Source organism: Triplophysa dalaica, chromosome 17 (assembly GCF_015846415.1).
Source record: "Triplophysa dalaica isolate WHDGS20190420 chromosome 17, ASM1584641v1, whole genome shotgun sequence".
NCBI classification, from domain to species: domain Eukaryota; kingdom Metazoa; phylum Chordata; class Actinopteri; order Cypriniformes; family Nemacheilidae; genus Triplophysa; species Triplophysa dalaica.
The window spans coordinates 7313774-7338114 of record NC_079558.1 but is presented as its reverse complement, the minus strand read 5'-3'; the positions used below and the strand labels follow the sequence as shown (position 1 = coordinate 7338114).

The 24341-nt window shown below is 38.7% G+C and overlaps 2 protein-coding genes across 3 annotated transcripts; one reads left to right on the top strand and one right to left on the bottom strand.

Moving 5' to 3' along the window:
• Nucleotides 1–292: 292 nt before the first annotated feature.
• msh2 (mutS homolog 2 (E. coli)) lies at nucleotides 293–6969 on the bottom strand. The gene is made up of 16 exons (XM_056771223.1): nucleotides 6737–6969; nucleotides 6318–6466; nucleotides 5950–6234; nucleotides 5714–5860; nucleotides 5481–5630; nucleotides 5248–5381; nucleotides 4383–4582; nucleotides 3861–3970; nucleotides 3617–3740; nucleotides 3378–3528; nucleotides 3183–3280; nucleotides 1859–2104; nucleotides 1505–1709; nucleotides 1113–1360; nucleotides 764–939; nucleotides 293–673 (listed from the first exon to the last, which is right to left on the bottom strand). Exons 1-16 carry the CDS (start codon nucleotides 6942–6944, stop codon nucleotides 503–505), a joined length of 2802 nt encoding a protein of 933 aa, XP_056627201.1. The 5' UTR covers nucleotides 6945–6969; the 3' UTR covers nucleotides 293–502.
• A 6316-nt stretch (nucleotides 6970–13285) lies between these two features.
• calm2b (calmodulin 2b, (phosphorylase kinase, delta)) lies at nucleotides 13286–17162 on the top strand. Of its 2 annotated transcripts, XM_056771338.1 has the most exons (6): nucleotides 13286–13402; nucleotides 14554–14584; nucleotides 15735–15878; nucleotides 16051–16157; nucleotides 16276–16411; nucleotides 16502–17162. In XM_056771338.1, exons 1-6 carry the CDS (start codon nucleotides 13400–13402, stop codon nucleotides 16528–16530), a joined length of 450 nt encoding a protein of 149 aa, XP_056627316.1. In that variant the 5' UTR covers nucleotides 13286–13399; the 3' UTR covers nucleotides 16531–17162. The 2 variants fall into 2 exon arrangements, with proteins under 2 accessions (XP_056627316.1, XP_056627315.1); XM_056771337.1 differs by lacking the exon at nucleotides 13286–13402 and having other exon boundaries at nucleotides 14521–14584.
• Nucleotides 17163–24341: the final 7179 nt, after the last annotated feature.

Here is a 24341-nt window from a genome sequence, read left to right as displayed (position 1 = left end):
CAACTGTAAGACATGGTGTTTAAATAAAAGCAGTATGTGAACCGTCTAATATAACAAATAAACTGACATGCAAGCGACCAAATGTGTTATGCTTGGCTTTGTTTGCTAGTTACGGGACACTATATAATATAACAGAATGAAAGCAAGTGTCCAAAATAAAGTTTCCATTTTTGAAACCTAAGATGTTCACGTACATAGTTTTAGTTTCACACGTTCTCACGTGTGTCCATTAGATGGCGACATTGTCAATCTAAATTGTAATCGTAACAAATTTCTGAGCTGACAACACATACATTTTTTTACTGAAATAGTATTTATCAAAGACAAAACAAAAATACAAGACAATAATCTGCATGCACAACTCCTGCAGCAAAAAACCCTGAAGACAGAGATGGTATATTACATGGAACACTTTTTCTAATCTACTTTAGATTATATGGATTTCCATCATACCAGAAATAATTTTACACAAATCAGACTTGTTTTCACCCTAAAGCTGACCCTATTTGACTTTGTGAATATGTGACAATATCGCATTGAGAAAGCTGTTGTTTTGGGCAATGACCTCTGCCCGCAACTTGCGTAGCTCCTTTTTGACAGTTTCATCAGTCATGCCATCGACAGGAAGTGCTTTAACTTTAGCCAAAAAGGCTTCAATGATCTTCTCCCCCTCCTGTGGGTAAAATGACAAGACAAGAAACCAATTTTAGCCACAAAACTCTAACAGAGAGAGCAGGGTAGTCAAAAACACTTCACATTTCACCTGTTTTTCAAGGCAGCGTTTTTTGGCTTCGGGTCCAGCATCTGACCCCTCTTCAACTCTTGAGAAATCCTGGAACTCCTCAAGCTCCATAGCCTTCTCCCGTGCTTTAGCAATCACATGCTTGGGGAAGTTGGCGAGTTCTGCCACATGAATCCCAAAGCTCTGGTCACATACACCTGAATCAAATGATGAAGAATAAGCATACATTAAAGTGTCAAATCATAAGTACATCAAACACAACATTGAATTATGATCCAATTCATTTTTAATTGAAATTTTATAACTCGCTCATCAAAAAATGAAGATTTGCACACAATGACTGTCGTTGGTTTTCTATAAAGACACATACCTGGTTTGACCTTGTAGAGCATTGTAAGAGTGTTGTCTGTGGTCAAGGCAGTGACGTGGAGATTACGCACAGTGGGGACCTGCTGTGCCAACACTGTCAGCTCGTGAAAGTGAGTGGCAAACAGGCAGAAAGACTTGATGCGGGTGGCTATGTGCTCTGAGATTGCCCAGGCAAGACCGAAGCCATCATATGTGGATGTGCCTCTGCCCAACTCATCAATAATAATGAGAGAGTCCTCTGTTGCTGATCTACAGAAGAAAAGGAAACAAATATTTTACCCAAAACATAACCACACAATATTAAAACATTATAAATGTATCTAAACCTAAACCAGTATTTCAAACATATTATCTGGTGCAACTAAAAAAAGTTTTAGAAATTGGAGTTCTGACCGGAGGATAGCAGCAGTCTCCAGCATCTCAGCCATAAAGGTGGACACTCCTTTAATCTGGCTATCCCCTGCACCTACTCGAGCGAGCACGCAGTCCACCACACTTAGTTCTGCCTCATCACATGGCACAAAGCAGCCAATCTGTGCCATCAGGACAATTACGCCCACCTGACGGATGTAAGTGGACTTGCCACCCATATTCGGTCCTAAAAAAATATTTGAACAATAAATGAAACAAAGGCTTTGAATACATTTCCATTTACGGATTTGGCAGATGCTTTTATCCAAAGCGATCGCATTATACTGTATATCTGTATTAGCTACAGTAGGCACTTTGTATGTAACAGAATCTTACCTGTGATGATATGAAACATCTCTTTATCCCTTGAGAAAGTGACATCATTAGGAATGAAAGCCACATCATCTTGGGCTTCGACACAAGGATGTCTTGATGCCTTCAGAATGAGTCTGCCTGATCCTTTCTCAAGTATTTTGGGCCTTACGTAAGGCACTGGAGCAGCATGGGTCACAACGGCAAAGCTCACAACTGCATCCAGCTGAGCTATCACCTCATTCAGAGTCTGCACTGGATCCACATATCCTACAATACAAACACAGCGGCAGCAAAATATCAAATAACCTCATTTCAGTGCCCAAAGCCATGTCAACAATAAAGAAATAATCCAATTAGGACACATCTTTGGACACCATTTACGGCATATTGCTTGTCAAAAGTATTTGGCACATCCTTCAGCCAAAATCTGACAATCAAATTAAACAAGGCCATGCTTGGATTGAAGGCTGAAATTTGTTTCTATTTATTGTAAGTGCATTATAAAATGTCCAGTGTGTATTTTTTTGGAGGATGTACTGACAGAAATGCTATATAATATACACAACTATGTCTTCAAAGGAGTATAAAGACCTTAAATAATGAAGGGATATGTTTTATTACCTTTAAATTAGCTTTTTATGCAATGGAATCCATAAAGTTGTTTCTACAGTAGCCCATAATGGACAAACTGCTCTACAGAGCAGATTCAGATTTCCTTTATTTGTCAATTTAATGCTTCACATAAAAACGAAATTATGTTTCACATGTCCACACCTCAGTAATTCAGTGCAAAAAAGGTATTATACAAAAAATTCTAATACTAATAAATAAGATAAAATTTAAAATGTAGTCACATGCAATCTCTTTTTGGTTAATCGTGCACAGCCTTACTGAACCTTTAATCCGTCTTTTAAAAAATCATTGAAGGTTACGCATGGGCCGGTATGAGATTTTGACGGTATGATAACCTTAAGCAAAAGTGTCACAGACTCACGGTTTCACAGTATTGCAATTGCAATACTAAAATATGTTATTTTCAAATCTCTGCTAATACAAACAACAACCTTTTAACTGGACACAAATACATTTCATTTTTAACCAACATTCTTAGAACGTATATGACAGGAAAAAATAAAGCCTTAAAATTATAAAATAAATACTATTGTCAAACTATACATTAGGCTTTGACATCAAACATTGCATTGCATTACATGACTTAATTATGTATTTTTATGTTAACGCAGCTAAAACCTTAGAAACGGTATCACAGAAAATGTTTGTGGTTTTGCAACATTGACTCTTGCGGCCCATGACTAGTTAAAAGCTGTTTGACAGACTTCCTTACCAGAGGCGATGCTGATAATTTCTTTGACGATGGCATTCTGAGCCTCTTCATACTCTTCCCTGCTTTTGGTGTATTCGTCATTCAAAGAGCTCAGCTTACTGTGAGACACAGAACCTCAATTACTCGCAAGAATCTCTATTAGCATCAGCTTATAGCATCAACGTTTATCATCTTTCATAAACATCTAACTCTCACCTGTTTGTAAAGCGCACCCCATTCTTCTGAACATCTAAAGTTGTAAATTTCTTGTTGTTGCGAAGGCTTTTCTCTTCTTTGCATGTGACTCGGTAAAAGTAACCGATCTGGGCATTGGAGTCCAGCTTTATGGTTTTACCTGCTTCCAGCCCTGACACACAAATCAACCATTCATTTTAAAAGAACAAACATTAAGAAGAGCAAAAAGGAAGCTGAATTTTTAAATCAAGTTTACCTACCAAGCTCACGAGCCACGCTGCTTAAGGCGGCCTGCATAGCTTTCTCCAAGTCGTCCATGCTCTCTCGGAGCTCACTTAGCGTGGGATCAAAGGAAGGTTTTACCAGGAACTCATGATGCTCAATCTGGACGAGGGACAGGTTTTAACATTTCAATTTAAGGTACTCTGCAGAGTACAACCAGAGTAACGTACATCAAGTCTTTTCGTTTTTTTAACACAAGGTGTACATGACCATAAGGCTCACCTGGTTCATATCTAATGTAGTTTCAATCATCTCTTGAAATTTGCAGAAGTCAGATATGAGGTCATTGAAGGGAGAGATGAACGCTGCTTGCAGGAGGACCTGATGATTTCCTGTTTATGTGTTAAAACATAGGTACACTTAAATCATGTCGATTTCTGAGCACTGGCCTTAAAAAGAGATTGAATTGTGTCAACAAACCACTTTTACTTCTAAAGGTACAATCATAGGAACTTATGTCAGTCTTAAAGTAAAAAACATATCAATGCAGAAAATAGTATTATATCATAACTCAAACCCTCTGGGGATCTTCCCTTGCGACACAAACGATGAAAGCATTACTGTAGTTTTGCTACCGAAAAAATATTCCAAATCGCAAAATATCAGTCATTGGGAACTCAAGATTTTAGATTTACGCAATTTTTATTTCTCATTCACAGGCATTACATGTACAGGTATACAAATACAACTGATCACTAACGGCCAAAAAGTCAATAGTTTTGATGGCACACATGTTTTGCTTACCACTGTATCTCTCCAAAGCCAAAACCAGTCCGGACAGTTGCCCAACAGCTTGGTAGACACGGTAACAGTCCTGTAAATTACAGCTCTGACGCTGAAACTTTTTCGCCAGTCTGTTCAAATCTGGAAAACGACGGAGGAGATCCTCTTGACAGCTCTTCCTCAGCTCGGAGTCTTCCACAAAAGCTTCAACAAGATCTAATCTGTTTAAAATATAAATATAAATTATATAATTTACAGTATATGAATATATAATATAATTCCAGATAAAATTAAAGAGTTAATTCATCCATTTTTTTGGTTTGAAAGTAGGTTGTGACCAACTCTTCTCAAGCTTCAAAAGGACACAACAGCTATACTTTTTTTATACATAATACATATTAAAATATTGGGTGCTGTAGAAATAACTATAACTATCTTGGAGTGACCTATTGTTTTTCAAAAACTGTATATAATGTGCAGTGTGACCTAAAGTATTGCTGCTGTTCTATATACACTCACCTAAAGGATTATTAGGAACACCTGTTCAATTTCTCATTAATGGAATTGTGGTGGTGGTGTAATGGTGTGGGGGATGTTTTCTTGGCACACTTTAGGCCCCTTAGTGCCAATTGGGCATCGTTTAAATGCCACAGCCTACCTGAGCATTGTTTCTGACCATGTCCATCCATTTATGACCACCATGTACCCATCCTCTGATGGCTACTTCCAGCAGGATAATGCACCATGTCACAAAGCTTGAATCATTTCAAATTGGTTTCTTGAACATGACAATGAGTTCACTGTACTAAAATGGCCCACACAGTCCCAGATCTCAACCCAATAGAGCATCTTTTGGAAAGACGGTGACAGCAATTAAAGGCCTCACCTCTCATCTATTTTGTTTTTGTCTCTAAGAGGCTGTTTGATCCACTGGTTGACAAGCCGCTGTCCTTGCGGGGTACGACATTTGTTTAAAAGACCTGCCAGAGAGTGAGTGCCTGTTTTATCCTCAGAGGAACCCTGAAAAATAATAAAGAAACACATGAACTCAATAACATGATTCTCTAGAAAATCTATTTTTAAAAGGCTATGTTAAGATTTTGTTGAATGTCTCCCGACCTGGAAGAGATTAAGGGCTTGCACAGCAGCATGATCCAAACGCATGTACTGGTTGAGATCAAAGGTGGTTATCTTAAAGGTACCAAAATTACCCTCATCTGATAGGAGTTCCAGGTATTTGATGACTGCTTCCAAGCAAGAAATGCCAATCTGCGAAAGGAAATTAAATACAATTACTTTAATCAACTTTTTTGGGAAACACCACAAATAAATTGCCTTTGAGAGCCCCAAACCTGTCTATCCATCTCAGGAAGTGCAGCACTGGACACAGTCTCTCCCTTACGGGCCTTTAGTAGCCGATTCAGATCCTGCACAATGTCTTTGGTTATGAACTCTGATTTCTTTCTTTCCGTGAGCAGAACACCACCACGCTGTACTACCTGAATTACAAACATCAATCAAAGGGTATTCAGAGGTTGAAATCTTAAGCATTTCATACAAGCAGACAATAAAACTGTAAGCAAACTACCTGTTTGAGCTTTCCAAGGTCTCCACCTGCATCTCCTCCAGGCAGCACACACTCTTTGGGTCCGATCTGCACAAGTAAAGCCTCCAGATTGGAGAACTGATCATTGTCCGGGAACTCACACACACCAAGTTTTCTGAGGGTGGAGTCCACATATCCCACACCAACAACACGTTGTCCATCACTTCCATTGCCAAGACGGACACCAACGACACCAGCAGCTGCCTCTCCTGGTCCTCCACTACCAAATAAAATCTCCTCAAACTGGGTTAAGTTTCCTGGAGATCCCTGTCATTCAAGAGATGGCATGGGAATTATAAAATACATTTGAGGTGACACTTCGTGAATACATAGTAAGGAATGCAAGATACCTTGAAAACTAACTGCCAGTCATGATCTTTGCTGCTTTTACTGGCATTCCTGTAAACTTCCACTCGGTAGTGTCTGACCAACAGCAGGTCCCTCACAAATGTTTCAAAATTCGATTTATTGAGGACCACACCCTCCAACCTGTTCTTTCCTGCGTTTTATTGAAGAAGACAGGACAGACAGTGTGGTTATAAACATAATGTTCTTCATACAAATTAAACAGTTGCTTTGCAAAGTTAAAATACACACATCTGCACATGCATTAAACTAAGAAGTGTTCTAACATATAGCTTATTTTCTTTCTTTTTTGCACTTAGATGATACATTGTTTCTAAGACAGTCCAAAGAACGTAAGATCCTATCTGACATGTTATGACGACAACGACAATGAATGGCACATTTAAAAAGTATTATTGTCAACCTGTGCCCAGGTATTTGATGACCCCATTCGTCTTGAAAACCTCCTTGGCTGCAAAAAGCGCATCTTTTCCGTGCACCGTATAGTAATCGTTTCGATCAAATATCCTCACGGTGGTGTCTGGCTTTTCAGGCATAGAAAAATAACATTTCAGAAATAAATTTTCAGAAGCACTGTCCATGGACAGTTTTTGTTTAGGTTGCACCGCCATGCTGTAATCTCCCGCCACAGCACACGAGCGCGGGAGGGTCAAAGGCAAAGGGGCGGAGTCAAAGTGACGATGCTTTCCAAACAAAAAAATTATGTATTATAAGCATCCTTATGGTATGTTTTTATTGTATGATGGTTTAATAATGTATGTATGATCAGTGTACAATTATTCAAAAAAGCAGTACGGGTGTAAGGTGTATTCAAGTTGGGATAACGTGTCGAGCTATATAAATTCATGCAAAAAGCTAAAAACAAATAAAATATTGTTATTAAATATTAACATACAAATAGTAATTGATGTCAAATAACTGTTAATATTAAGGCAAATCATTTGTTATACTAATTTACTCAAAATGATACTTGATCACATTCTTATTATAGTATTATGTCCGTATGTCTAAATGACTAATGTATATGTCAAAACTGCATTAATAGAAATTTACAATAATAGATAGTTCAAGCAAAACGAAATTTGTTGCATCATCTATCCATGTCATTTACTCGTGCCATTGCAAACCTGTAGGCTATGACTTTCTTCTGCAGAAAACAGAAGAAGATATTTTGATGAATGTTGATAACCAAAGAATGGTGGACCCCGTTGGCATCCTTTGTATGAACACAAAATCTCCGAGAAACTGTTATTCAGGTTAAATCACACTCACACAGAAGGAATATAACAATCATATGGACACTAATTTATTTATTTTGACATTTCTTATAACAAAAATAAGGATACATAATACTTTATGTGGGGTTACAGCAAAAATGCTGCTTTTGTTTTTAATATTTTAAATTGTAATTACATCTGAATGTATTATTGGCAAATCAGTATATTTTCTTGTAAAATTTAACAATCACTGTTTCCTTTTATTTCAGCATGAGTATTTACATACTTTTAAAAAAAGTGTTTTTTACCACAGAAGTTACAGCAGTCCACTTTCATGTACAAATCCAACAACTGCTTCAAAAGATGTGACAAATAGATGCATTTTGAGGGGCCAGTTAGAAGAAAAATGCTATTTCAACTGGATTTACATTGATGTCAATATGATGTCAATACAACATCAAATGAATGCCTATAATGCAACGTTGATTTGACGTCATTTCAATGTCAAACATATTGGGCTATACTTACATTAACCAATTTCAGTATGGGATAAACCTCATATTTTCACCTCATTAAAAACCTTGAAGAATTTAATGTATGATTTGAATTTGAAATGATGTGGTGCACCATCTTGATCAAATCTTGTCTGAAATTTGACATCAAATTGACATCGAGGTGCCCGCTGGGTTAATTGGTGGTGTTAAGAACATGTGCAACTTGTGTTATCTGGCATAATCAACATGGTTTGAAAGGTGTGTGTGAATCAAAGTGAAACATGATTGAAAATGGTTGTTTGCCTGTTGAGCGTTAATCACAGATCAAATGGGATCACATTTAATGATGGTTATTGTCTCATTCCCCAGTACAAGAGAACCATCCATTTTGTGTGGACCTATAATTAAAGGGCCGATCATTTAAGCCCTCAATCTCAGCTTCAGTCAAACTAATGCACTTGTGCAAATGCAAATGAATGTCTTTACCTTGCTTCCAGTGTTTTATAATCATAGCTTTGCCAATAATAAAAGCTTTTCCAAGAAAAAATGCTTGTCTGCGAATTACACGAGAATAACATGTTTAAATAATTTCATTGATAATGTTGTTAATGCTGTCCATTTGTGTACTTTGTACTGTTTTCAAAACTAGAAATGTTGCAGTAGCAGGTTTTCATCACCTAGTGTCAGAGTTGAGCTGGTGAGGATAGAATGAAGTCATCCTCTGAAGGGATGCTACATGAAAGGTTTCTTCCATAACAGCAGCTACAGCTGTGTGCCTTTAAAGCACCTCACTTCATTCACTGAATGAAGAGAAATGAGAAATGGCAAACATATTAACTTTGTTGTAACCCTACCAACAGCACTCTTTCTCTTTGCACATCACCATACAGTACAGTACATTATAGCCAGTGCTGTACATATGCACGCATAGCCTACGTCCATACGGGAAACACAAAACAATGCTAAAGCAGATGTTCCATTCAAAGGGTTTTTTTTATTTGACAAACCAAATCTAACTTGACAGGCTGATAAACAAAACTGACACTTTCATTATCTGCATTAACAAAGTCCCATCATCTGCGTCTTATCAAACTTCAATAGCACAATTGATGGCCCAAAAATCTTTATAATTCTGGTGATAGCAGGCTGCATAAGAAGATGTGTACTCTTGTGTGTTCCATAAAAAATAATCAGTTGACTGAATGAACTTAAGACTTATAAGACTTACCAGGACCATATGTGAAGCTTTGTTAGGCCATATCCTAAAGTAGATTTACATTTATTTGTTTAGTTGATGCTGTCTTCAAAGCGTCTGAAAAAAGGTATGTGTGTGTATACACGTGTGTATATGCATGTGCATACATGTCTAGTGCAGAGGAGCTCAACCTGAACTTTAAGCAAATCTTGCAGAGACGTTGCAAACGGGTTTATCCTAAGAGAACCATCTGACGTGGCCTATATATCTGTTGCAGTGGCTGCTGGTGGTGTTGTTGACTGATAAATTGCAGATGGGCCGAGTGAGAGTGTGTTTGTTCTCTGCAGTGGCCTTTCCTAGTGGGTTTGCCTGCTTTAATGGGGGTGGCAGCCTGCTGCAGCGCTCTGGACCAAGGCCAGATGCAATTGTCTGACTTTTACCGCTGTGACGGGGCAGGACTAGAAGCTTCTACAGGGGTTTCAATGATCAATATTGGACAGAAGCATTTTGTGCCTTTTAAAGTAATTTGTGATTATGCAGTATACTATTATCATAGGTTAAAAATAAGAATTAATATAAACAATAGGCGTATAAAAACTTCTTAAGCAGCAAGAATGATGACATTAACGCCTTATGATCATACATAGCAAAAAACAAAGATTGACATTTGAAAGTCTTGGGACTAGCCCCAAAATATATAAGGCTATCAGTTGTAGCTTCATTGGGTCATATGTTGTTGATTGTTTCTCATATTTTGCTTGTCAGCACACTGGCACAATTCACGATCCCATTGTTATCTGTTAAATGACAGAGATGATAAGTTAATGGTTACAAATAATGGTATATTTATCATAAACATCTGCATATTTTTGTGATTATGTTAATAAACAAGTACACAAAAAGTGTCTAATAATGAGTGACAGCAGGCTAAACAAAGAGTTTGTCTTTATTGTATAGCTGTCTCTTTTTTACCGTGTGTTAATTATCCGTAGAGTTTTGTGATGTCAAGTAGGTCTCACTAAATACGTGTTCAAAAATTAATGCTGTACTGCATGTGAAACTTAAGCCCCAGCTGTACTTGAGTTACAGATTGCATTTTACAACATCTCACAGAAAACACGTTCATATTTACTTTTAAGCAATAGAACATTCATATTTGCACTTTTTTTATCAAATGTTATGTGATAACCTGGATTTTTATCAAAGTATTCATGTGTCTTGTCATACTGTTAATCTTTCACATTGCTGTTGTTTCACTTTGTCACTATTCATCACGACTGTATGTAGGCTTATTTTTTTAATTATTTACCATCTTTATCACAACCTTCCTGTAACTACAACACATCACCATGAAGAGTCTTTAGTGCTGCTTGCTTTATCCGTTTGTACTTTAACCCTCTATGTTCATTTTATTTTCTGCAATAAAAGCTATCTCTTATGTTTTATCTTTACCGCAATTCATACCTGCATATCTGGTAAAGGTAATAAAAATGATGTAACAATTTATGTTCTTTGCGGATAGAAAATCAGTGCAACTAAATCAAACCTAATGATGATTTTGCAGTAATATTTTTGGATCAAATTCATTGTTTTTAATAACAATGATTTAATGTATATGCATTTAGGCAATTTGTTAAATCCCCCCCTTAATACATTTGTGAGACAGTGTGGATTTAAATTTGTGCCCCTAAAAAGATTACATTGTTTAATACAGTGCATATATTGATTTGAATTAAGAAGATTAAATTCAGCCAAACCTCTCGCCAAAAAAAGGCATCCATTATTAAGCTCGCATCACTCAAATGATATTAAAAAGCCTTTAAAATACTCCTTTTCTTTTCCTGTAACATTGATTGGTTTATTGTTCCATTGAGAAATCCAACAGAGCTGGTGCATATAATGCAAATCCTTTTTTTCTATATCGGATTAACTGCCAAAGATCCAGAGCTTGTCTGTTACAAGTCAAGCCACTTTGAATGCCATTGACACATCTGTAAACAAAATCAATGTTATTAGCATTTGACTCATAATGTCAGCTGATCAATTTAACAGGAGCCTAATCTGAGGCATCCTACGCCTATTCCTGAAGGACAGAGCCGATGTTAGTTTGGTTACAAGTCCAGAGTACAACGTATGCATTTGCATTTTTTTTGCTTAACATCAATAGCTGCGACCTTCAATTTACAACAATGATTCTGCTTGTCATAAAAAAGATCGGAAAAGCAAAGGACAATCAAACATGCTTTTTTCTTTATACTGCTTTGTCAATATGAACAGACATTTGCAGACATGCACATGCATGCAACCGCTCATAGGGCTATGTTGGGAAATTAGAAACCGGTGTTGCAATGTCTAGTACACAGCACAAAGCCTGATGTGCATTAAAAATGAAAAGGTTTACAGTTTCATGGTGCTCTCTTAGAGTGTGGTCAGAGGCTCTTTATACTAGCGATTATCAACCATCTGTGTCTCACATGGCTTTATTTGTCCCCAATTACCCATTCACAGACACTGGTATCTTATTACCAACATTTGTGGCATAGTGAAAAGCAAGACTAGTATATCTTGTTTTCTAGTAGTCATTTTACTAAAATTTCAGATGAAATGAAACCAGGGTGTCTCCACTAAAATAACAGAAATAATACCTTCAGTTCAAGAAGTGGTATTCACACAGACACATACGCACACAAAAATGCTGTCTTTGCCTCAAGCAAATTATACGTATTTGACAATTCACATGAAATGACATCAAAAGTTTGTTTGTTGTGTGGGCCTGGGAAGGTGGATTAAATCTTAAAGGCGTTTCTGTGTTTCAAGATACCATACACTCTTTCGGCCTCCAGACCGAGTGGAAACTCTTAGGTAACATGAAAGGAGTCAGCACACATGTTGCATGTGTTGTGGGCATAAGCAATGTATGATTCACTCTTTCCCCTGGTTTTACAAGCTCGGGACGGCAAGTATGCAGGAACCACCCAAGTTATTGCAGCACTCTTTCAGACAAACCTGTTGTCTTAAAAGGAAGCTTTATGCTCTCCTCAGTGATGCATGGAAAACATATAGGGTAAACGATGAACCTTATGACCCAACAGAAAAGATGACATATTTATTGCTTTCACAATGTACTGAGGACGGTTTACTGACTCTGATGATAATCTCAGTTGCTCCTGCAACTCAGCAACATTCTGTCTTCTTCTCAGCCCTTCAAAACCCTCAAACCTGGGACATATCCAGAGACAGGTGGCCTGCGAGGGGGAGCTGATGCAGTCAAGCATTGAGAAGCTGGGCATGAGCTCCAGTAGGCCTTGATGAACAAGCCAGTGTCTGGTTGACGGTATTACTACTCTCAGTGCCTTTGTACCTGAAGTTTTGTGATTTCAACTTTTCTTTATCACGGTTCTCAGTGGGTCATAAATGCACTTGACGTCACTGTAAAGCAATTTGTTGAATGGCTCTTCCTATTCATTGTGTTATTTTTAATTTAATAACTCAATACATTGCACAGATTTCATTGGTTAATACATTTATGAAACATTCTGTGCATTTTCTTAAGAAGATGGAGCTATTTAGAGAGATGAGTACATCTGGCATCAACTTGCAATTTCCAAGAAAATTTAAATAAAGCTTCACAAGGAAAAAGCAATAATCAAAACATGAAATAACAATGGACTTTAACATAATCATCATGCCGCTAAAGGAAGCAAAAGCTCAGGTGATTCCCTTTTTCTGCTCAGTTGCATGGCATTTATGGCCGTCCAAACTCTACACTGTGTGACCAGGGAGTGACGCATTGCAGGTACAAACTAACCAATCAGAGTGAGCCGCACAGCAGAAACTCTTAACTCATACACCTCCGACGTCAGATAGTCCCCCTATATTTTTTCGTTTAGATACGCCGTTTGGAAAATAAAAGACTACTTATTTGTCAGCGATTGTGACGCATAATTCTTAGCTGAAAATCAGTTTGATCTGAAGTGCCTATATTGCAGTATTTCTGACGCACCTACAGGCAGAATGCAGCGCGGTTGGCGGATGAATACAGGAAGATGGGAGGTGTTTATGTACGACCGTTAAGGCGGGTCTATACCAATATTCAGACAGACAACCATTTGTGATTCTCTCACGGAGACTGAGGGAGACAGACTTAGACACAGAAGAAAATGGTGAGTCCACGCTAATATATTTTTTAATTCGTTTGCAATTAACGATGGGCGTCTGTTAGTGAATCAAGGTCCGAAGTAAACGTATATTCGAATGAGAGAAACCCGAGCAGGAAATGCATTCAGACACTTCTGTAGTTGTTGCTGTAATATGCCGCCAAATTTACCGCTACAGTGAATGGCGTGAATGAGGAAATGTATCCGCAGCGTCGCATCGCTTTCAGGGATCCTGTTTCTTCGGGGTTTCCTGTATTCATTCGATAATCTACTTGACTGTATTTATATCATGGGCTAAAACTAAGAAATTCAGAGCTGAAGTGTCGCTCAGCATCAGCTGTTGATGTTGCATAATGCATAACGTTCATTTTTCAGCCCAATACATTAATACGAAACGCTATTTAGTTCGCAGTCCTTCATTCAGACATGGTTTATTTCTCCTTGAAACCTGTTTAAGTCGAAGTATCCTAGTTGGTTTAGTTTAGTCGGCTGGGCAACAGTTTAACATCACATGTGAGTTGTCCGTTACCACAACAGGCTTCGTTAAGAAAAGTAGCCTGTTAAACCATAAAAGGTAACGTTAATTGGTTTCTTTCGGGTTTTGTTTATTTGCATAAAGTCGTTGTGGATTTATTTATTCTGATTTCCTTTAATCGACGCGGTTAAAAGGATCTTGATGGGAACCATCACACCGGTGTCTTTTCATTTTTAAGTCTCTATACTTTAAACGCTGTGAATAGATGTGTATGTTCCGGAAGCTCTACGCCACATGCAGGATTTTCTCGCTAGGGTAACTTACTCGATGCAGGGTTATAACAGCCAGGTTTATATTGTTGGCTATTATTAATATGTGAGAAGACGGTCTATAGTATCACTAAAGGATAGTTTTTCTACATACTGTGAATATGTAAAGTGGGTCGATGAGGTGCGGTTGTTAGGAGTGTCTGTCGTCGCTATGGAAGGACTTTATTAATATGTGGAGAGGGAGGGAATTTGAGGTCTTTGTTTGGCGCGATCTCAAACGAGTTGCTAGTCATTGGTGTCAGTGCACCAGAACACGTGTACTGCATGCATTGTATTCTATGCGAGTATTTTCAGTTGCTATTAAGAGGCATGGTATAGTAATATAATTGCTTATGATGTCTTCTCATTTCCAGGCCGATCAACTAACAGAGGAGCAAATTGCTGGTAAGATTTTTTTACGCACGCACACAAGCACACCCTCACTCTCACACACCCTCAGAGATTCAGAGATTGGCACATGGCAGTATTCAATAGTCTCCATGTACTGCCTGCTCTTCGTATCATGGTGGGGAATCGTTGCGTTTGTTGCCTTTTAAGGTGGGCTCCAAGTCGAATCTGCCTGTGCTTGTAAGCAGCCTATGTGCATGGATGGGTTGTGCCAACCAGACGATGGTATCAGCTCTTTGAATCTACACTGAAATAAGTGGCTTGGCTCAAATAACTTCTACTGTTGGACATGCAAGGCTGTATTATGAACACCTCAATGCATTAACTCAAAAGCTTTCGTTTGATGATCTTTAAATAATATTCTGTACATCTGCTCATGCTTTTCTGTTAAGTTTAAGCTGGTTGTGCATTTCTCTTGGCATATCAAAGTAATATTTGAATTGGTTCATCTGAAATCAATCCATTCATCTGGATGATGTCACGGCTCTGTTGAATGGGCATTGTTTGCTGAGAGGGGAGCTTGGATGTCACAGCTTCAATTGTCCTTGAGTTTTTTTGACCAGTGGGCAAATGCATAAAACACAGTCTCACTTGTCACTATGGGTTTGGCCTAACTTGACCTGCGAGGATCACTTCTCAGAATTTAACAGTGGAATGTTACACAGTTTGGAATTGATAGGACTGCCTAATGCTTGCTGTACCTTTTCTTTTTTTTTTATCTAGAAGGCACTTTGAGCATCCACACAAAGTGAAAGCTGTCGCTTTGCAGGCACGTGACTGACATTTAACTGTTAGTCACCAGAATTGATTTAATGTGCATTTAAGCAGTACTGCTAAATGGCTTTAGCACAAATAAATACAATTGGTCTGAATTGTTTGTGTGCTTGAATGCGTTTTTGTCTGTTACCAAGCCGCAGTTAAAATGTGGACTTTTAAAAGCTATAGATTTGGAGACCTTTTTTAGATATGAAGTATGTTCTGAGCCACGTGGAATCTTGATGCCAAAAGCTTGACATAACATAGGAGTTTGCCATTTCCCATTAGTACACTTGGAGATATGGGAGTTATTGTTGACGAGTAGGTTTACCAAAGTACACTTAACCACAATAAAGATATTAATTCACAGATTTTTCTCCTCTCATTCCAGAGTTCAAAGAGGCTTTCTCGCTATTTGACAAAGATGGTGATGGTACAATCACAACCAAAGAGCTGGGCACAGTCATGCGCTCCCTTGGCCAGAACCCTACAGAGGCAGAGCTGCAGGATATGATCAATGAGGTGGATGCAGATGGTGAGGACACATTTTTGCTGCTACATTAGCCATCACCATGCGTTAACTTTTTTGGAGTCCTGTTTGTGCGTGACCTAAAACCATTCGCCTGGAATGCTTTTTTTCACAGCTCAATCACTTTATCCCTCTCTTATCTGTGCACTTTGTCTGATCTCTATTGCCCCTTAATCAGGAAATGGAACAATAGACTTCCCTGAGTTTCTGACGATGATGGCAAGGAAGATGAAAGACACTGACAGCGAGGAGGAGATCAGAGAAGCTTTCCGTGTCTTCGATAAGGTAAGATTTCTGTGCTGTTTACAGTACAGAACTGTTTATTTTTTCATTTAAAATGAGTTAACCTGTCACTTTGCTTGTGAAATTCTGAGATCTAATAAATTTGGCTGGTTTTGGTCAGGATGGGAATGGATATATTAGTGCTGCTGAGCTGCGCCATGTTATGACAAACTTGGGAGAGAAGCTAACAGACGAGGAGGTGGATGAAATGATTAGAGAAGCAGACATTGATGGAGATGGTCAGGTCAACTATGAAGGTGAACTGCTTAATTCATTCAGTCTGTGCAATGCTAACATCACCTGACAATGATGCTAAAAAAATCCCCCTTTTCTCTTTTTTTTTACAGAATTTGTACAGATGATGACAGCGAAGTGAAGGCCTTGTACAGAATTTCTTGTATAAAAATTATCTGCCTTTTCTCGTTTGTAATTTCTGTAAAATGTTTCATTTTAATTTCCCCATCCTCTCCTGCTGTCCAAAGAATCTGCATGTATACTATAAGATTTGAGTGCTCATGCCTTCCCCAACTCCCATTCATTGTAAACAATCTGTTGGTAGCAGCAGCTATGGGACCAGGTGATATAGGCACAGATATCGGCTACTACACACAGGCTCCCTTTCCCCCCTCTGTTTTTCTGGCTGCCGACCTGAAAAGCGATGACATCTAGGGTCCAGCTGACTAAGAGTGGCGTCATTTCAACAATTTTGGCATGATTTTTTTCCTCTTTTTGTTTTATGTGGAGGAGCAACTCTGCATGGACAATGGACTGAGACTAGAAATGGGAAAAGTCTTCAGCATTGCACTATTGCAACACCATTGAATTAAATACTAACGGGTTTATCGCCAGCTACTCATACACTCTAATCTTTTTGTATTTGTTTTGTTCTTAAGATTTTTAATTGGTCACTTTTTTTTTTCTTTTTTAACTGCTTAAAAAAGCCATGCCTCAGAATCCATTCCAAGTTGTATATTTGTTTTCCAATAAAATTACCAATTTACCCAAAAAGATGCTTTCCCCTGCCTTCTTTTAAAATAGTAAGCATCACTGTAACCATTATAAAGTACTTATCATCAAGATCTTCAGTACCTTGATGCTGCCTACATACTGTTTCATTGTTGCAAAAGTTGTTATTTGACTGTAATTTCAGTGTAAATGGCATAGTGTAATAAAACGGACTGACTAGATCACCCAAATATAAAAAGTCTGCCATTTACTCACCCTCTTGTCTTTTCAAACCTTAATGACTTTCTTCTGCAGAACACAAAAGAAGATATTTTGAAGAATGTTGCTTACTGGCCCCTATTCACCTGCGTTGGTTTTGTATCCATACAATAAAAGTGAATGGGGTCCAATGCTGTTCGGTTAACAACTTTCTTCCAAAATATCTTTTCTGTTCTGCAGAAGAAAGTCAGTCATATAGGTTTAAAATGACAAGACGGGTGATTTAATGATGACAGAATTTTCATTGTTGGTTGAACTTGTCACTTAAATTAGGTTTTTACGATTTGTTCTTGTGTCTACAGTTTAAAATGATGTGTACAATATTAGAAATTTCCAAAACTATAGTTTGCAAAAAAGATTGCAACTATTAAGTGTAGTATACAATGTCTTAACATAAATTTATATGAGAGGCTCCATTCCTGGTACAGCCCTGTCTAGAGAGATGCCTCTGATGAGACCTACAGCAGGCCAAATCTGTTCCACCTCACAAGCAGGACACTCACTGTAGTCTCCTTATAACACCTCCTTAAAAGGGGTTGTTGAAATATTGCCAGGGTTCCCCACGTTGGATATTTAACAGCTTATGTAGCTGCAGGCCTGAAATACAAACACAGTGTTTCATTGTAAGCAGACTGTGCATAAATGGTGCTGGAGCCTTTGAAGTAATCAAGTGTAGGTAACAGGGAGTTGGAGGAATGAGCAAAAGCTCATTCACAATGCAAACAAATGAGAAGCGACTGTGATGGAGGCCAATGAGGCGTGAGCGGCTCACGGTATCGAGGGAGATACTCGTGCATCTCATCTTGGGGAACTATTTACCGCCGTGCTGAGCTTTCTGGCGTGTGATATTCATGTTCCGTCACGTTTCCTAGCAACCGTGAATTCCAGTCTCATGGGTATCTGCTCATTCCCTTTTCCAGTAGGCTCTGAAGGATCATGGGGAGGTGAGCAACGCTCCCGTTTTTACGTCATGTAATTATGGGATGACTAGATTTGCTATGTGGAGGTAGTGTAAGAGGTTGTATCATATGGCATTTTGGTAATTCCAAGCAAATGTCAACCTTAAGATTGAAAACTCAAGTTTTCACCATGCTGATAGGTCATATTAGGTGGTTTAAATACACACTTGATTTTTTATGTTGTTGAAAATATAAAAACTATTTTACGTTCTCTCCATTTGTTGGGTATATTAGTCTCTGGTGTACACATTTTAATTTACAGAAATCCTACAAAGTATGTTGTCTCAAAAAACGTGTCTGTTTTGTCACATCCATAACATATTAATTTTCCTTTTAAAATAGAAAATTTGTGCATATGGACACAACATTTTCTGATGTCTGGACTCTTATCATCAGGGGTTTAGTCAAATATAAACAGATAGTTCAATACAGGGCTGGATAGGACTAAAAAATGGCCCCCAGTTGTGCGGCGGCCCTCCATCCGGGGGGTTCAATATATTTAAAGTTTTGACCAAGGGGCAACCTTGCCATCTCTCTCGTGAAGCCAACACGGAAGTGACTTAAACGGCAATTCATCGACTAGCCGCTAGAGACTGGCTCCAAAAGACAGCAGAATCTCAGAAATCTCTCTGGGCAACTTTAAAGCAGAAATAGCATTAACAGCCTGGTACAAAAAATATTTTGCTCTATATAGCTCATTTTACCGTTCATGACAACTGTGAGGAGGTTGAATTTTTTACTTACCCGTTTAACTTATATTAAGCCTTTAAATTCTGCAAATAAGGTTCTTGGCCACTTGAGTGACAAGTGGTTTCAGCCAGCAAGCGCCTCCGCTCCAACCATGTCCGCCTCTTTACCCATTTTCAATTATCCAAGAGTGGTGTGCTGCTAAGATGGCGATGGCCGGCTCTGCCCACTTTACATTCACATTTACGCCTTTGGAAGACACTTTTATCCAAAGCGACTTACATTGCATTATCCTATACATTTTGTACTTATGTATATGCAATCCCCTGGGATCAAACCCACAACCTTGCGTTGTTAACTTAATGCTCTTACCACTGAGCTACAGGAAAGCTTCAAAGGTGCAAAACAGCTCCTCAGAAACCTACGGGTGACCTCACTGACACTACGTCCATATTTTATACAGTCTATGGCTTTGACTGAAAATGTCACATCCATACCGCTGTTATTGCCCATACCTCCTGAAGGTGAGGGTAGTGTTGTATGATGAAAGGATGCTCACCGCCATTTATCTATGTTCCCCTTATGTTTTCTTGAGGATTGTTAAAGATTAAAAGGCACAGCGGAAAAAGTCTGCTTGAGTTTTGGGACTTTGTGATAATACTACCAGTACAGGCTAACAATAACCTTTCCTCTTATTGCCATTATATCAGATCACCAAAGACTGTTTTACAGGAAATAAAAAAGAGTTGTACAACATACTTTTGTTGGGTTTATTTGATACGTTTCTGAGAAAGAAGAACTGAAATTAAATCGGAGTTCAAAGAAGTGACTTGACTGAAAGAAAGTCAGTGTATATCGAAAGTGAGGAATGTTAATACAGCAACATACAGGTAACACGCATTTCTGCCTTTTAATTTTCCTCTCTGGCTGGAATGCTCGGGTTATTTTCTTGCGGTCTGCTCATCTGCCGTTCATGTTGTTGCCATCCTTATGATTATTGCTATCACTCAGCAAGGACACAACGCAAGCCATTCCCAGAATGTGTCAGCCACCAACCGTACCGCATTGACACTTAATAAGATCATCTTTCTCTCCTGCCCCTGGCTGTCCACCCTCTCCGTGCGTAGTTTGGCAATCGCTGCGGCCATTATCACATGTTGCTGATGGATATGTCTGCGAGTGCGAGCGCACAGCTGCTCCCGTTGTTGTGCCATGAAAAATGGGAAGGGGTGTTTAATGGGCCCATGTGCACTCTTGTGGTTATTTTTCAATCCTGGGTTCAGGGATGGCTCAAAGCGCGACACCCCATGGGCCCGGTATGTACCAAAAACAAGCCAGAAACCGAAACCACAGGAGGACCCAAATGAGAACAAACAGTTTTTTGCGTATCAGCAGGTCAGCCTTTAAAGCTTTAATGTAAAGGAACAAGATTTGATTAGCCTCCGTGTACGGATGCCAAATCGAATGCAGATCACAGCCAGGTTGGCAACTGCTCATAAAGAAGAAATGTTAATGGGGTCAGTGCTTGGCAGCAGCTCGCAACAGGTCTCCGTAGTCAACGCTTGGACTGTACGGTTTTACAGCATGCGCCAAAATTAACACCTCCTCCTGAGTCTCCCTGCCCCTCTTGCCACTAAAGGGATTGACTGTCTCCCGCCCGGGGAGTCCAATGACATGTCATGTCTATGTAACCAGATTATCAATAGCGGTGTAATGCAGTTTAAGCATACAAACACATACACACTCAATTTGCCTGTCTTTGGTTGCCTCTTTATTTATTCACACAGCTGATACAAATGACGTCATCATCAATAATCCATTAAAGTCAAATGCGGTCTTTCTGCATACTGGTGACCCATCAGATGACTGGTCATGGGAGGCCTGACGCAGTAGGGTCATAAACCGTAATCTGTTCTCATCAACGGCGTCTCATTATTCTGTCCAGAAAAGCACACTGTAGATACAAGCAACATGCGCTATTTCTGCCCACCTTCTTGCAAAAGGCCAGGGAGGGGGTGGTGAGAGAAGGAACGAGGAATCGGGGGTGGGAAGTGGAAGTTGCTGAAAATAGTGGAAAGCAATTAGAATATCACAAAGTTCAACCCCAGGGGGAACAACGGGTGAGATTTTTTTGAAACAAAAGAGCTGTGTTCTCCGATGAGCACGCAGAGCGATTGAGAAATTCAGATGCAACGAAAGGAAAAAGACAGATTTGAATGGGGGAAGGGACTAGCAATATCAGGAAATGTTACTCGTAAGAATCTGAAGCATGGAGGAGTGCCTCATTTCTGGAACAATGCCACACAGAACTTTTCAGGAAATTGAAGACTAGGATTACATCATGAAACATGCTGTGTAATTCTAAAGGTGAAAATGACCCTGTTGGCATCCGTTTGGCGATTATTATATAGTTGAGATATATGTATTATATATATTGGACAAGTAAACCTCATAAATAGTAGAGGAGAGGAGGTTTAAGAGCTGCTGTTTGTCTCTGTAGCACCTTTCCAGGAGCTAGAGACGGCACAAGGGGTAGAACTGTGCTAAAAACCTGTGCTACATTTATCAAATACTCCTGTGCTTTTGCCTGCTGAGGGGAATGAAGAAAAATGTCACCTGAATTCTGTCTCATGAAATTGACTCAGGCCACACTTTAAATTGTATGATGAAGGTTCCTTGGGAACAGATGAATCGTGCTCATTCATATTGACGGGGCACATAAAATTTCAATGCAAGATGTTATTGTGGCATTAATTGTGCCAAAGTATCTTTACGCATATACACAGAGGTGATACATGAAAGATTAAAATGACTTTGAACTAAATATTTGATAACAGTATTCTTTCATACAGACATTAAAGGTCCAGTGTATGACATCTAGCGGCATCCACCCCACCCTTTCGAAGCACTACAGTGGCTGACACAGGACTAAGATGTCATCACATTTTCGCTTCTTTGCCGAAGTAGATAACGTGTTTATGAAACATGCTCTGTAGAGCAGTAGGTCAGTTTAGAGGTGCTGTAGAAACAACATGATGAATTCCATGCAATGGGACCCGCAGAGTATGTAGATAGAAATAGCTCATTCTAAGGCAATAAAAGCATTGAATTGTGTTAGGTCTTTATACACCTCTGAAGACAAACACGTAGTTATGTATATTATATTGTAATTCTGACAATAGGTCCCCTTAAAATTACACACTGGACCTTTAAATAAAGCTAGTGACAATGGAGATCACATTTAAATATAAATTTGCCTGTTACAGATGCATGACTGCCCTGCCCCAGTAACACCTGAATTTGATTTTCACCCAGTTTAGAATAATTTCAAATGAGTATTTCTCTCTCAAATCTCAGTAACACAGTAAAGGAAACTAGTATAAAAATAATCTCCATTTAACTAAAATGTCTTGCAAACATAAAAAATTGGCAAGTTGTTACAAGCAGACACTGTTAAAAAATGAGCCAGTACTGGCAAAACAGGTTTATGGTGGACTAGCTCAGAACCCAATGCAAGAAAATGGTCTAAAAGTCAATGCAGCAAGACATTTGCCATTCAAATGTTCAGACTGCCTATTTACCTTAAGACTCTAGTGTTGTGATTGGTCAGTCTAACATGGTTTCTTTGCGGTAGGCTATATGTCACGACTCACAAAGCAACGCCAAGGTTGTGAATTTATGTCCTATCTGAATGTTTATTGCCTAATCTTGGACCTGTGTTATTAATACGAGGGTTATAAATTCAAATCCACTTACCTTGTGACTTAAGATCACAATTGTGCACATATGATCAGGTTACTAAGAAAGAAAAATTCTAGAGTTAGAGCGATAAGATAATATATATATTAACAAGATGCACCAGTGCCATTACAATAAATGAGGAAAGATGCAACGCTCAATATGAAAAGATCTAGCAAAGAAAGCACAGCCTTCCAGTAAAAATATACAATCGTCAATCAATAAAAATTGACGATTTAATCATTGACCAGAAATATGCAATTTTATTGTGATTTTTGCCTGCGATTTTAAAAATATCGGCCTTCCACCATTCAAGAAGATGGGACGGTTTACTCGCTATGATGAAAATAGCTGCCCAGATGCGTTGCAAACATGGCCGCCGATGGCTAAATGACAACTAACCCAAATATCATCCTTTGAGTGTTGAGTCCCATTATAACCAGAGCAACACTATAAACATTATTAGAACATCTTTCTGCCGCTGAACAATTGAAGTGGTCTAAAACAGGCAATGGGGTGTCCCTATACCACCCAGACATAATGGCTGACATAAATTTAGATCAGAGCAATATCACTTTTATTACCAACAATATTTCCTGCAACATTCCACGAACGCAAAATGAGAGCCGGGAGGACAATCTGCGTTGAGTTTTATGATGCCTGCTCATTTGTCATGTGCTTTTTCCTGATCCCTAGATGGCTAGACAGAGATTGACATTAAAACAGAATTTTGGGCATAGGCGCAAAAAAAATGCAAAAACTTAAATTAGGTTAATCAATAATCCAACTGTTATGAAAGAGAATGACTTACTATACTGTACGTCAATAGACATTTATGATCATCAGTGGGTGATCTGCAAAGATGTGCAATAGACTTTTGATGTTTCTTTGCAGTGTGGTCAGTCTAATGCAATCATGAGCCCAGTAATCCATTTAAAGTCATTCTCTGAATGCTCAGCAGGGAAGCTACTCCGTCTCCTCTCTCAGATGGCCTTGACTTCTCTAATTGATGCATAACAGCAGTAAGATGCTCGGATCGATGAGGAAACCATGTGCTGTGCATGATATCGTTCTTCTGCGATAATACCCAAATGTTAATCATGTAAGGATAATTCAATTTCGTAGCTCAGTTCCAAGGAGGATGTAATTAGGTTTCTTGGTGTACTCATCAGAGACAGTGAAATGAAGTTTATTCCCAATTGCTTGAATTGGGAATGGTTTTGTTCATGCTACCACAAAGACATCAAACGTAACAACTTTCATCAGATGGATGGAGATATCAATATGCAATTCATAACTTATGCATTATATGCGCCACTTGCCAGGTAGAAACTTTCAATCAATTTTAAGGGGCAACCACTGAAAGATGAAGTCTCTTGTGTTTGTTATTTGGACAATTCACTATTGTATACCTGGGCATGACGGTTTAAAGGATTATTGAACAATGTCAGATTTAATGCATGAGGTTCATTTATTAATAGTGTGTGCTTCAACATTAATCCCTGTATCAACTCTGTCTGTGATCTCATCACACAGATAAAAGAGCAGACACAGTAACCCAGTGTAGATTATACTGTTA

Excerpts from the sequence above, each read along its gene's own strand:
- msh2 (XM_056771223.1), bottom strand. The coding sequence starts at position 6,944 with ATGGCGGTGCAACCTAAACAAAAACTGTCCATGGACAGTGCTTCTGAA. Across the intron at positions 5,382-5,480 it reads AAGCCCTTAATCTCTTCCAG|GGTTCCTCTGAGGATAAAAC; the intron begins GTCGGGAGACAT and ends ATTATTTTTCAG. Across the intron at positions 3,741-3,860 it reads CTACATTAGATATGAACCAG|ATTGAGCATCATGAGTTCCT; the intron begins GTGAGCCTTATG and ends TCCCTCGTCCAG.
- calm2b (XM_056771337.1), top strand. The coding sequence starts at position 14,533 with ATGATGTCTTCTCATTTCCAGGCCGATCAACTAACAGAGGAGCAAATT. Across the intron at positions 15,879-16,050 it reads CAATGAGGTGGATGCAGATG|GAAATGGAACAATAGACTTC; the intron begins GTGAGGACACAT and ends CCCCTTAATCAG. Across the intron at positions 16,412-16,501 it reads TGGTCAGGTCAACTATGAAG|AATTTGTACAGATGATGACA; the intron begins GTGAACTGCTTA and ends TTTTTTTTACAG.